The sequence below is a fragment of the Protopterus annectens genome, chromosome 5.part0 (genome assembly GCF_019279795.1).
Source record: "Protopterus annectens isolate FY-2018-M chromosome 5.part0, PAN1.0, whole genome shotgun sequence".
Taxonomy (NCBI): domain Eukaryota; kingdom Metazoa; phylum Chordata; order Ceratodontiformes; family Protopteridae; genus Protopterus; species Protopterus annectens.
This window is the reverse complement of record NC_056735.1, coordinates 298,966,429-298,978,552: the sequence shown is the minus strand read 5'-3', so window position 1 is coordinate 298,978,552 and position 12,124 is coordinate 298,966,429. Positions and strand designations below refer to the sequence as shown.

The following is a 12,124-nucleotide window of genomic DNA, read 5'->3' as shown; positions in this document are numbered from 1 at the left end:
TCTTCTCCCTCAATGACATTGCATTTATTTCCGTGTTTGTATTGCTGCATTATAAAAGCTTTACTGCTCATTGATATTGCATTTGTGTGCATGTTTGAATGTCAAGATCTTTTCTGTTGAGTTGTGGGGAAGGGGGTAAATGTATGGTTTCATTACATACATATCTCACTCTGCCTTACTGCTAACTGGTGCACCGTTGAAATAATGTGTTTGTTGTTGTGCTATTGCCCTTTAAAACTAAAGTGTCACCTAGAATAAAATCTGTTATTACTTGCCATCTTGGGGTGTTGGGCCTAAAGAATGGGTGTCACCAGAGTCAGGTAGGAAGGAACCCATATCTACTTCAGCTACACCTGTGGATGCACTACACTTAGATATAAGCTGGGCAATAAAAAAGGACTTCCTTACAACAGTGGATATGTGATCAAAGGACAGTTCATTGTCACCATAGTGCCCAGATCTCTAACTATTGAATCAGTTTTTTTTTGGGGGGGGGGGTGTTGTAAATCTGATGTTATAAAAGGGAGTCACACTTGCTAATGGATACAATTATACATTTCTAGGCATTTAGTTTCAAGCTGTGGTTTTGGCACCAACTATTTGCTTGGGGCAGGCCTTCTTGTAAGATTCCTGGTGTCCTTATAGGAGTTTTGATGTCACCAACTTGCACTCATCTGCAAACTTGATAAGCCAAATGCTTTAACATTATCTTTGATTTGTGCAGAGTAAATGCCAAAGAGATGTGGTCCATGGACTGAACCCTGGGGTACCCCACTAATGACAGCTTTACTTCATGAGCTCTGTGCTCTTTTTGTGATGCAATTTGCTACATAATGAGTTATATAGGGGTTAACATTCAGTTTAATTTCTATAAGTCCTTTGGGATTCCAATACCATGACAGGTATGGACCACATTTCTAATTCAGGGAATAATTAAATTAAAGTTAATGAAATTAATATTGTTTCAGTCTTTGATGTTAGCCAGAACTGTTCTTTGCAGCACCCACAATGCACCCAGAATAGATTCCTCCTCTAATTCATATGGAGTTACATGTACTGGTAGTGTAGCTAAGTATGACAATAGATTCCTTTTTATTAAATCCATTGCTTCTACTACTATTGGAACTATCTGGGTATCTTTATCCCACATTCTTCTCATTTCTGCCTGCAAATCCTGATATTTTATGACTTTGTCTCTCTCTGTACATAAGACATTGTAATCACTAGGTGTAGCTGTATGAATAATCAATGCTACTTTTGTCTTTTTTCATGGACTACTATATCTGGTTTTCTCACTTCTATTTTTTGAACTGTTGGTAATGGGTGATCCCATGTGATATACACTTCATCATTCTCTATAATGATTCATTCTTTACGTTTCCAATGCTTCTCAGCTACTTCAGTATTGTAGTGTTTCAGTAATCCCTAATACAGTTCCTCTGGGATGAATGTTAACACACCTAGCAAGAAGGTGCATGACTGTTTCCAATTCTTTTACAGAACCTACATTTGTCTCTTTCTGCCACACATTCAATGGACTTTGTAAACCAACATGAATGTAGTCCGCTATCCTGGGGTGTCATTATTAACCTTTCATCTTTTGGTTTCAACTCACCTGTCCCTAATCATTCTTGTGTCACATCCTGATCAAAATGAGGTTGCTCCAGGAGATCTCTATACTTGTCACTATATTTCTGACTTTTCCACATTTCTTTCCTTCTCATCTGATCCCTCTTATATTCTTTTTTTGGCACATTCAGTTGATGTCTGATTTTTGCTACAACTGGTTTGATTTCCATTCCCACTTAACACCAGAATGCTTCTGCTAAACAAAGCAGAGAGGTCACGTTAGACTTCCTCTCCTCATGTTTTAAAGCTTTAACTATGTTTGGATCTGATAAGGTTAGCACATATGTATGCAGCTCCCATGACTGCAGATCTATACATGTAATCAATGCTGAGAAGATCCAAACTTCCTTCAGAGTGAGGAATATATAATCCTGGTATACATTTTTAAATATTATTTGATGAGCATTAAAGATTTTCCTTGTTTTTGTGTCCAACTGATCGAATACCTTTTGGGGCCAATCAATCACACCAAAACTGTAAGTTAGAACAGGAAGAGCGAATTGGTTTATAGCTCGCACTTTATTTCTGGATTTCAAGTGTCTTTTCAATATTAGTTTCTGGGTTTTATGTGCATTTGTTCATGTTTTATTGTTGATCTTTCATCAGTTCCCAAATATGTATATACTCCCTCCTATTCAGTTTCCCTTATATCACATTCCTGCCACAGACTGATATTTTCTTGGTACTGCAGCGTTTCTGCTTTAAATGTTGCTTTTGTACATTTACCAAGACCAGATGACATTCTTATATTATCTGAGAAAGTTTAAATCACTTGCAGTTGTGCTTTCATCTCCTCATCTCATAAACTATACAGTTTTATGTCATCCACAAAAAGTAGATGAAAAGTTTTTAAGCAAGGTTGTTTTCGGGGAGCCAAATTGTAACCATGACCTAACCTGTTAAGAAAATATCATAATAGGTTAAGGGCAAAACAATACAACAGTGGTGACAAAGAATCACCAGTGAATATCCTTCTCTGAGTTTTTATCCCGGGAATAACAATTTGTCCTTTGTAGTGGCTTAACTGCTAAATGGTTTGGCACTGTTTTGTAGTCACTGTAACATAATTGAACAATGTAGGATGTATTTTGTACATCTGTAAGCACTCCTTTATGCGTGAGTGGGGGAGGCTGTCAAATGATTTTTTGTACTCTGCCCATGCTATATTTAGATTCTCCCCCATTTTACGATTTTCTAATATGGCTTTATTTAGCAGCAAATCCTTTATACTATGTGACGTTCTTTTGTTACCATTTTTCTTCTATTGCCATGACTGACTTTTTTTAAATGACTATAAGCGCTGTCTGCATCAATTCCACTATACAGTTTGTGCATCATTTGGTTTTTAGGATAGTTAAGGAGGAGTATTTTTTTGTTGTTGTTGTTAAACAGGGTGGTGTCTGCACAGAGTGCCCATATAAGTAATTCTTACTCAGTACTAAATCTTTATGTAAAGATGTTAATACTTTTATCCAGAATTTAGGTACTGCACCCAGGCCAGGGGGTTTTCAGTTAGGAGCTTTTCTTAATTTAGTTTCGATTTCTCTTGCCACTAATTCATCACTTTTCATATCCTGTGCAGATGAACTCTTTACTGTTTCCTTTAATTTTTCTATCCATTTCGCATCATTGTGTCATTCACAGTGTCTTCGTACACATTTCTCCAGAAAGTGTCTATCTATTTTTTTTGGTGGTGTTTTAATTCATTTTGCTTTGTTTCCCAGTTCTCTAAAAAACTTTTGGGGTTATTAATTGTTTATTTTGTACTTTTCCTTTATATTTATCTGCAAGTCTTCTAAGTTTTTCTGTCTGTGCTGATAACTTTAGTTCATTATTTGCAATAGTGTATAGCCATATCTGTTCTGATATTGTGTGCTCCTTTTACCATGTCTGTTTTTATAAGTATTTTTGTTGATCTATTATCTCTTCTCTATTCTTCTAACAGTGGCACTTTTCTTATTTGCTTTATAGTTTTCTCTGCTCAGTGCTTCCATGATGGCATCTTATTTCTTCCCTTACTGCTCTAGCTTTCTGTAGTAAGACTTTTTCTGTTATTAATTTAGCTGCATAGTAAGATATTGTATTTATGTAAGCTCTATCACATGAACTTATGTTGTTGCATCTTAATTACCATATTCATCTGTTTTATCAGATGTCTAACATTTTAGGTCTTATTTGTTTTCTGTAACCTATTTCTTTCATTGACCTTAATATATCTACCAATCTTTATTAAATCAAGCAACTTTTGCCTTACACCATTTTATTCTAAAGTGATAATACATTCTTTGCTCTCTGTTTCCTGTGGGCATTCTACAGAAAGTTCCAGAACATCTTGCTGTGACATATTCGCTTCAGCTGCATCCTGTGTCATCTGCTGCTCTTATATACAGGAACCAATTGGACCATCACTCCACAACATTGTCTGTATCAGAGGTGCTACTGTTTCTAGCTCCTACCATTGTTATGCATCTCCAATTGAACTTTTGTACTAGTTTACTACTGAAGGTTCAAGATCACCCAGATATCATCATCATGTGGTAAGTCATCGGATGCCTCCCATTCCACCTGTTTCTCCTTAGTTTGGGGACTAGTTGTTCCATCATGCTATCATATTACCTGTGTTGGATTTTCTACACTAAATCCTTTATTTTGCAGGTAATCCATAACTTCAATTTCTATTTCCTTAACTTGTATGCTACTAATTCTCTTTTCTACTTTCCCCTTTTTTTTACTATGAAATTGTCCATATGAGGATGCCTTTGCTTGTATTTCTCTTTAAATATCTTTGGTGCTGCTTTTTGTATTGATTAGTTTTGCTTTCTCCTTTGCATAAATACTGCATCATATCAAATCTCTTTTTCTTTCTCATGTCCATATTTCTTCTTCAGAGATCTCCTGCTCCATTTATTTCTCCTCAGTTTGGGGATTCATTGTTTCATCATGCTGTGACATCACCATCGCCTGTGCTGGATTTTCTACACTAAAGCTTTCACTGTGCAGGTAATCTATGATTTCAATTTCTACTGGTTTAACTTCTAACTTACTAGTCTTGTGTTCTACATTCTTTTGTTTACTTATTTTTTGTATTATGACATTTTCCATATGTGGGTGCCTTTGCCTGTATTACTCTTAAAATACCTTTTGAGCTGCTTTTGTTGTACTGATTAGCTTGGCTTTTTCCTTTGCATAAATATTGCACCAAAACAGATTTCTTTTTCTTTCCCATGTGCATGTTTTTTATTTATACCTTTCACAAATCATTGGGTTTTGTCCTTTTTATTTTTAGACTTCTGCTGCTGCTTCCTTAAGCGGCCCAAAATGCCTTTGTCTATGTAATGTTTTCCATACATGTGTTTAATGAATGTATTTGAAGCTCTTGACAGCTTTTCTCATGTGAGTACTTTTCTTTCCTCTAATTTCTCTCTCAATCTTTTAATTGCAGTCATTCCTGCTGAGGCAAATATTTGGACAAATGAATACTGAAAGGGACACTATAATCACCGATCAACCTAATGAGTGCTGAGTACAGAGAACTATTATATCCCCTGGTTCTGGATGCTAAGCACATATGTCGAAACTGTGCAATGAAAAAGGACTTCCTTATACTAGTGGATATGTGGTGATCAAAGGACAGTTCATTGTCAACATACGTTCCTTAATTTCTAACTATTGAATTAATTTTTCAGTGGTGGGGGGTTGTTTTCAATGGGAGGTTACAAAAGGGAATCATCCTTGCCAGATGATACAGTTATACATTTCTAGACATTTAGCTTCAGTCTGTGGTTTTAGCACCAACTACTTGTTTGGGATATATCTTCTTATTGGATCCTCCTTTCCTCAGGGGAGTTTTGATGTCACCAAGTTTCCAACCATCTGTAAACGTGGTCAGCCACAATCCTTTAACATTAGCTTTGACTTAGGAGAAGTAAACGCCAAAGAGATGTTGTCCACAGAACGAACCCTACAGTGACCCTGCAGCTTTAATGCTTTACACATTTAACTCGCATATATATATATATATATATCAAGAAATATTGCATCTTGCTCTTTTACAAGAATTTAACAAGGAAAATCAAGGAAGAAGGAACAGTAACTTAAATCATCTGAAAATGTGAAACTTGTTTAGTTCATTACCTCTTATTCTGTACTGAAACTTCTCCTAACCTAGAGACAATTCACACAACGGGTAAAAAGTCAGCAGCCTTCTCACCGCGGAAAAGTCATTTGCCAATGTACTATAGGTGTGCCCATGGAACATTATAAAACAAAATTCATACTGATGTAAATATATCCAGCAAAGAATAAATGTAACTGCACTATCAACATTTTAATTCCATCTGTTTAACAGAATAGTGTTATATTCATGTTCAAATGATAAAAAGTTCATATATTCTTCACGTTGTCTAGTACTGCTGTTTTCAATATAAACTAGTGTCTTTACATTGTCACAGACCCCCAGTTACAACTGCTAATAAACCAGTCTCTATTTTACAGTTACATTGGGGTATCCCTCTCTTTCTACTTCTGGGAAGGGGTGATACAGCCCCATTAATCAGGTCTCTGAAGTCCACCCTGGATGTGAATTTGGAGGAGTGCCTGTCTTTGGGTAAACCTCAAGCAACTGCATAAGTTAAAGAATAATTTATTTTATTTATCTTTGTTTACCAGGATTGATACCATTTTCAGTGAAGGCCCAGAAAGAAAATCTCAGTTATTACAGATACAAAGTGCAGAAAACATTACATACACATACATAAAGTAAAACAGTAGGAGTTTTAGATTGTATAGTGAGAAATGCTGTGCATACAAAATACATAAGGTATTCATTTTTCATATATAAATTAAAACACTGTGGCATTTTACATAGTCAATCAGATTATACATGAAAAAAATTGTATGTATGGGTTAGGGTCTTCTTTTGAAATATCAAACGCCAAGTACAGAAACTGAATATGTACTAGAAAGAGATATATATTTTGAGGTATGTTAGAAACCATTAGGCTGTTATGTCATTTAACTACTGTAAAATAAGAGTATTTCAGTAGTAAAGTAAGTTAGAGTTTGTAGAGGCAGTTATAATTTTGGATGTCAGTATGTTTGTTTTTATAAAGAATATTAACATAAAGTGAGCATGAGAATAAAAGCTAAAGAGATAGAGGTGCTAGATGAGATAGGGATGGAGGGAAAAGATGGACGTATATGACTAAGAAGTAGGAGGTTTACTACATATGAGAGGAAAAGTGTTTATGAGTAGTATGCATATACTAACCTGGAGTAGTGCAAAACCACAGTCAATTGTTTAATGTGTTTTTTTTTTCAGTGATGCTTTAAATAAGTTTAATTCTTCCTGTTTGTCTTAGTCCTAGGGGGATGGTATTCCTGATTTTTTAACTTGATAAGACTAAAGTGAGTCATTAGCATAATTATTTAATTTTGTGATCGAGAATAGTGTTTTGCTGTTTGTGACAGAGAGTAGTACTTTGCTGCTTGTGACAGAGTAGTGTTTTGTTGTTTGTGACAGAGAATAATGTTTTGCTGTTTGTGACAGAGAGTAGTGTTTTGCTGTTTGTGACAGAGAGTAGTGTTTTGTTGTTTGTGACAGAGAATAATGTTTTGCTGTTTGTGACAGAGAGTAGTGTTTTGCTGTTTGTGACAGAGAGTAGTGTTTTGCTGTTTGTGACAGAGAATAATGTTTTGCTGTTTGTGACAGAGAGTAGTGTTTTGCTGTTTGTGACAGAGAGTAGTGTTTTGTTGTTTGTGACAGAGAATAATGTTTTGCTGTTTGTGACAGAGAGTAGTGTTCTGTTGTTTGTGACAGAGAATAATGTTTTGCTGTTTGTGGCAGAGAGTGGTGTTTTGCTGTTTGTGACAGAGAGTAGTGTTTTGCTGTTTGTGACAGAGAATAATGTTTTGCTGTTTGTGACAGAGAGTAGTGTTTTGTTGTTTGTGACAGAGAATAATGTTTTGCTGTTTGTGACAGAGAGTAGTGTTTTGCTGTTTGTGACAGAGAGTAGTGTTTTGTTGTTTGTGACAGAGAATAATGTTTTGCTGTTTGTGACAGAGAGTAGTGTTTTGCTGTTTGTGACAGAGAGTAGTGTTTTGCTGTTTGTGACAGAGAGTAGTATTTTGCTGTTTGTGACAGAGAATAATGTTTTGCTGTTTGTGACAGAGAGTAGTGTTTTGCTGTTTGTGACAGAGAGTAGTGTTTTGTTGTTTGTGACAGAGAATAATGTTTTGCTGTTTGTGACAGAGAGTAGTGTTCTGTTGTTTGTGACAGAGAATAATGTTTTGCTGTTTGTGACAGAGAGTGGTGTTTTGCTGTTTGTGACAGAGAGTAGTGTTTTGCTGTTTGTGACAGAGAATAATGTTTTGCTGTTTGTGACAGAGAGTAGTGTTTTGTTGTTTGTGACAGAGAATAATGTTTTGCTGTTTGTGACAGAGAGTAGTGTTTTGTTGTTGGATCTGAGGACTCTGATAGTGCTATAAGTCTGCATTGCACCTTGTAGAGACAGAGATTTTTCAGGACCATAGATTTGCTTAAAGGATAGCAAATAATGACCTGGGAAAACAAATAGCTGGATTCACAAAGGATGTTGCACCTCTTACATTATATTAAAGAAATCTGTCAGAGGTAAAAATAAAATAACACGTGCAATTTGCAGCAAATAAGTCTAAAACGTTAATATGCCAACAGTCACGATTTTTTTACTTTACTTACTATTTCTTCCGACATTCACTGGCTCTGTCAATTTTAAATTCAGGAAGACAAATAAATCCTTCTGCTTTTTCATCCTATGGAAAAACAATTAAACTAGTAATTATAACATTGTGCAAATTAGAAAATTTACAACAAAACATTTGAGGGTGTTATAGACATGCACACTTCCAGAAGTTATACCTTTTATATAAATATATCCTAAACAAGCATGTCTGACTATATCTCAATAATTAAAAGATCAAATGAGATGGCATGTATCCTTTATATACCATAACAGAAGTTTAAATGCAGCAGCAATAACAACGTTGCAGCAACACCTCTGCTTCTTTATGGTAGATGCTGGGAGGTTTTCACACAATCTTTATCATAGTTGGGACAGAGACTACAGTAGAGAGTCAATTATCTGAACATCAATTATCTGAAATGTCAATTATCTGAACCAGTCTTCCAAAGTTTTTGCATAGGAAAAATCATAAAATATGAATATATAAACATTATATGTATTCGCATAAGCATGTTTTTGAGCTTGTAGCCAGCTCTTGTGTGAAACATATTCTTTATTGTCCACTGAAATTGCTGAATGGTTGAAAAGTATATTCCTGCATGCAGAAAAAAACAAGATTTTAGCAGTTTTTTTATCTGGTTCAATTATATGTTTGATTATCCGAATAGTTTGATTATCCAAAATACCGTAGGTCCCAATTAGTTCGGATAATCAACTCTCTAGTGTAATGTATTTTCTAGATCTCAGGTTTTGAGCCACTTGATTAAATCACACAAACTACCTTATTCAGTTCCTAATGCTTAGCAAATACATTGAAAAAGGGCCACAATGAAAAGCAGGGCAATCCATTGTACTCTGTTTTGAACAACAGTGATAACAATCATGGACATGGCTTACACAAAAAAAAAGATCAATCGATATTATCAGTGACAGAGAACTACAGACTGATCTTTACAATGCATGGACCTGTTGTTGGGCTAAAACATGTTTTTTACTACCATTTAAACAGAAAATATTACTTTATTTGCACTGCAATGTGGACTTCCTGTTCTAGCATGTCTGCAAGTGTATGGTCTGTGTAGCTGCAAGGCCATTGGAAAGTATTAAACAGTATGATAAAGATATTCAGTATAAAATGCACATCAAATGCTCTAATTCCATATATAACTGTAGATTTTATTCCCTTGCTACTATTAGATTTTATTCTCTTACTCTTGGCTCAGGCCTGAACACCATTTTGCCCACTTTGCTTAGGATTCCCTCACATGTTGACACACAATTTACAAGTTATGCGATGGCTAAGACCTTGACAGTGATCAACATTGGCCGAATTCCATGTGAGGAGGACATAAAAGACTCTACCTTTATACCAACTATCCACTATCCTTGTAACACTTGATAAGGATATAGTTAATCCTATTTCTGTAGGCAGCCTATGCAATCTTTTAACAGCACTTACAAAAAATAAATTCCTACCAACTCTTCTCCATTATCTCCAGCTCTACCAATAAATTATTGTCAGTTTCTAATTTATTCCAATGTTCCCTTCCAAGACCTCAGTTTTAACTCACTTGTATATCCACATCAAATCACCTCTTAATAACTTATAACAAATTGAGAATACATTTAATTTCTTCATTCCCTGTTCATATTGTACATTGTTCATTTTCCTAATTTTTCTAGCAAAATATATTGGCATTTTCTCCAACCACATTATATCAATTCTAATATACATATAGAAATCTGTACCATACTCCATAATAGGTCATATACTACTTTTATAAACTGTCAGTAACACATCCTGTTTTGATTTCATGTTTTCTAAAAATCACCCTGATTACCAAGTAGCAATATTTTAATCCCGCCTGCTTGCCTATAAAATTTCAGCACTGGATCAAACTTAAATTATGTTAAAATCATTACTATATTCTGTTAAGGGTCTGCATAGGTAAATAAGATTTTGAGTACCTAAATGCAAAACCTTACATTTACTTGTGTAATGATGAACCATTTTAAATAGCCAAATAAAAGATTTATCTGGGTACTCCTTATAGAACTGAAGACTCACTGATTGAACTGATTAATCCTGCTGCAAAATTTTGCATCTTTTTCAGACTTTGCTGACCAGCATCCACTTACCTCCAGAAAGGAAGACATAAATACCCTTGACAAAAAAGGTCCTAAAATTGATCATTTGTGTGCTCAGACCCTTGATTCTGCCCCCCTCTAAATATACCTTAGATGACCCATCTTTTAACCAGCTAGCAAACTATGTGGCTATATAGTCAAAGTGTCATTAAAAAAGAGTTGAAAACTTCATCAAAGTCCAGAAAAATCATGTCAACTGATAAATTATCTAATGCCCACAGAACTTCTGAATATAAACGAATAAGAATTGTTATAGTACATCTCCCCTTAAAATGTCATGTTGACATATATTCACAAACTAATTTTCACCAGACCTTTCAAGAATCTTAAGCAACGTGCTTTAATAACATTTCCCAACAATGCTTTTTAAACTTAATAGCCTAAAGTTTCCAATCTTATCAAGTGTCCTGCATTTGTGTAAATGTATTATCCTTTGTAGCCTGCTGCTGTTTCAGAGCATATCCCGATTTTATGCACTGCTGAAAAAGATATAAATGTATCACTAACAAATTTCCTGATATCTTTTAAGAAAAACCCGTTTAAATTGTCATAACCAGGAAAAGTGTGATGTTGCTATCATCCAGATTGCTTATAATACTTAATTTTAATCCAGTGTTATCTGAGCTAACATTACAAAAGCTTTATGGAAACAAATTTCCAAGATGAACTGGAGATGTTATAATATTAACTTCCACCATGAGTATCCCTCTATGGTTATGTCCTTTCCTACATTCCCTTACATACCTGTAGAAGGACAATCATTAGGTAGAAATCTTGAGTTTTATTTGTTTTATTTAACATTTGTTTACCAGGAAAGTCTGACTTGAAATGAGCCAGTTTTCAGCAGAGATTCGGGGAGAAACTCTCCAGCTTGTAATTTTTTATTTCTTAACACTTTCTCTGTATTTTCTTATATTGTAGTTAGTACATTTTTTAATTACACACTATTTTCTCCTTTTAAACCTAATATCCCCTTGAATGTTTTTTCATTCAGGGTGGATAATTCCCACATTGACATCCCCTATGTAAGGAAGTATTTCCAGTCCAGCCATCTAATTATGTGAATTTCTAGCATTGCATAAAATATTTGCAGATGCTCATTTATCCTTTTGACAGGATCACACCTTACAATGCCATGAATTTTACATCTAAAAAAATGATTATCTGAGAATTTTATTTGCTGCATGATTTTGATGTTCATATTGTCTAGCACAATATTACATTCTACCAACCAGGTATTACAATGATCTATAATCTCACCTACCTTCATCTTGACTTCATGTGGTGCAGTTCTCCCAACATCATAGTCACCTCCACATACAACCAGACAATAATATTTGTTCATGATATTAATACTATTAACACCTTTCTTAATGTTTGACATCCTGCATCCACTTAGAGCAGAAACTATAACTTACCACTAGTCAATGCATGTTAAATAGTTTGTCTTGCCTTTTATCACAGAGTTTGTTTATTTCTAATACTTGCCTGAACACTCCACCTTGTCAAGGTACACTGTTGCAATCTTCTCACCTTCATTTTTCATTCTCCAATCTGCATACAAAATATCTCCATCTTCATTTGTCCTTTCTTCCTTTTCATACTTTATTTCTGCTTTGGCTTAC

General features: G+C 34.8%; 1 protein-coding gene across 6 annotated transcripts in view; it reads right to left on the bottom strand.

Annotated features, from left to right (window-relative positions):
- The window catches only part of CNKSR2 (connector enhancer of kinase suppressor of Ras 2), a 2,909,208-nt gene that overhangs the window by 482,196 nt on the left and 2,414,888 nt on the right, over positions 1-12,124 (bottom strand). For all 6 annotated transcript variants that reach the window (XM_044072276.1, XM_044072278.1, XM_044072277.1 and 3 more), the window contains one exon: positions 8,348-8,421. In XM_044072276.1, coding sequence (XP_043928211.1) covers positions 8,348-8,421 — 74 coding nt within the window. The remainder of the gene's footprint in view (positions 1-8,347; positions 8,422-12,124) is intronic.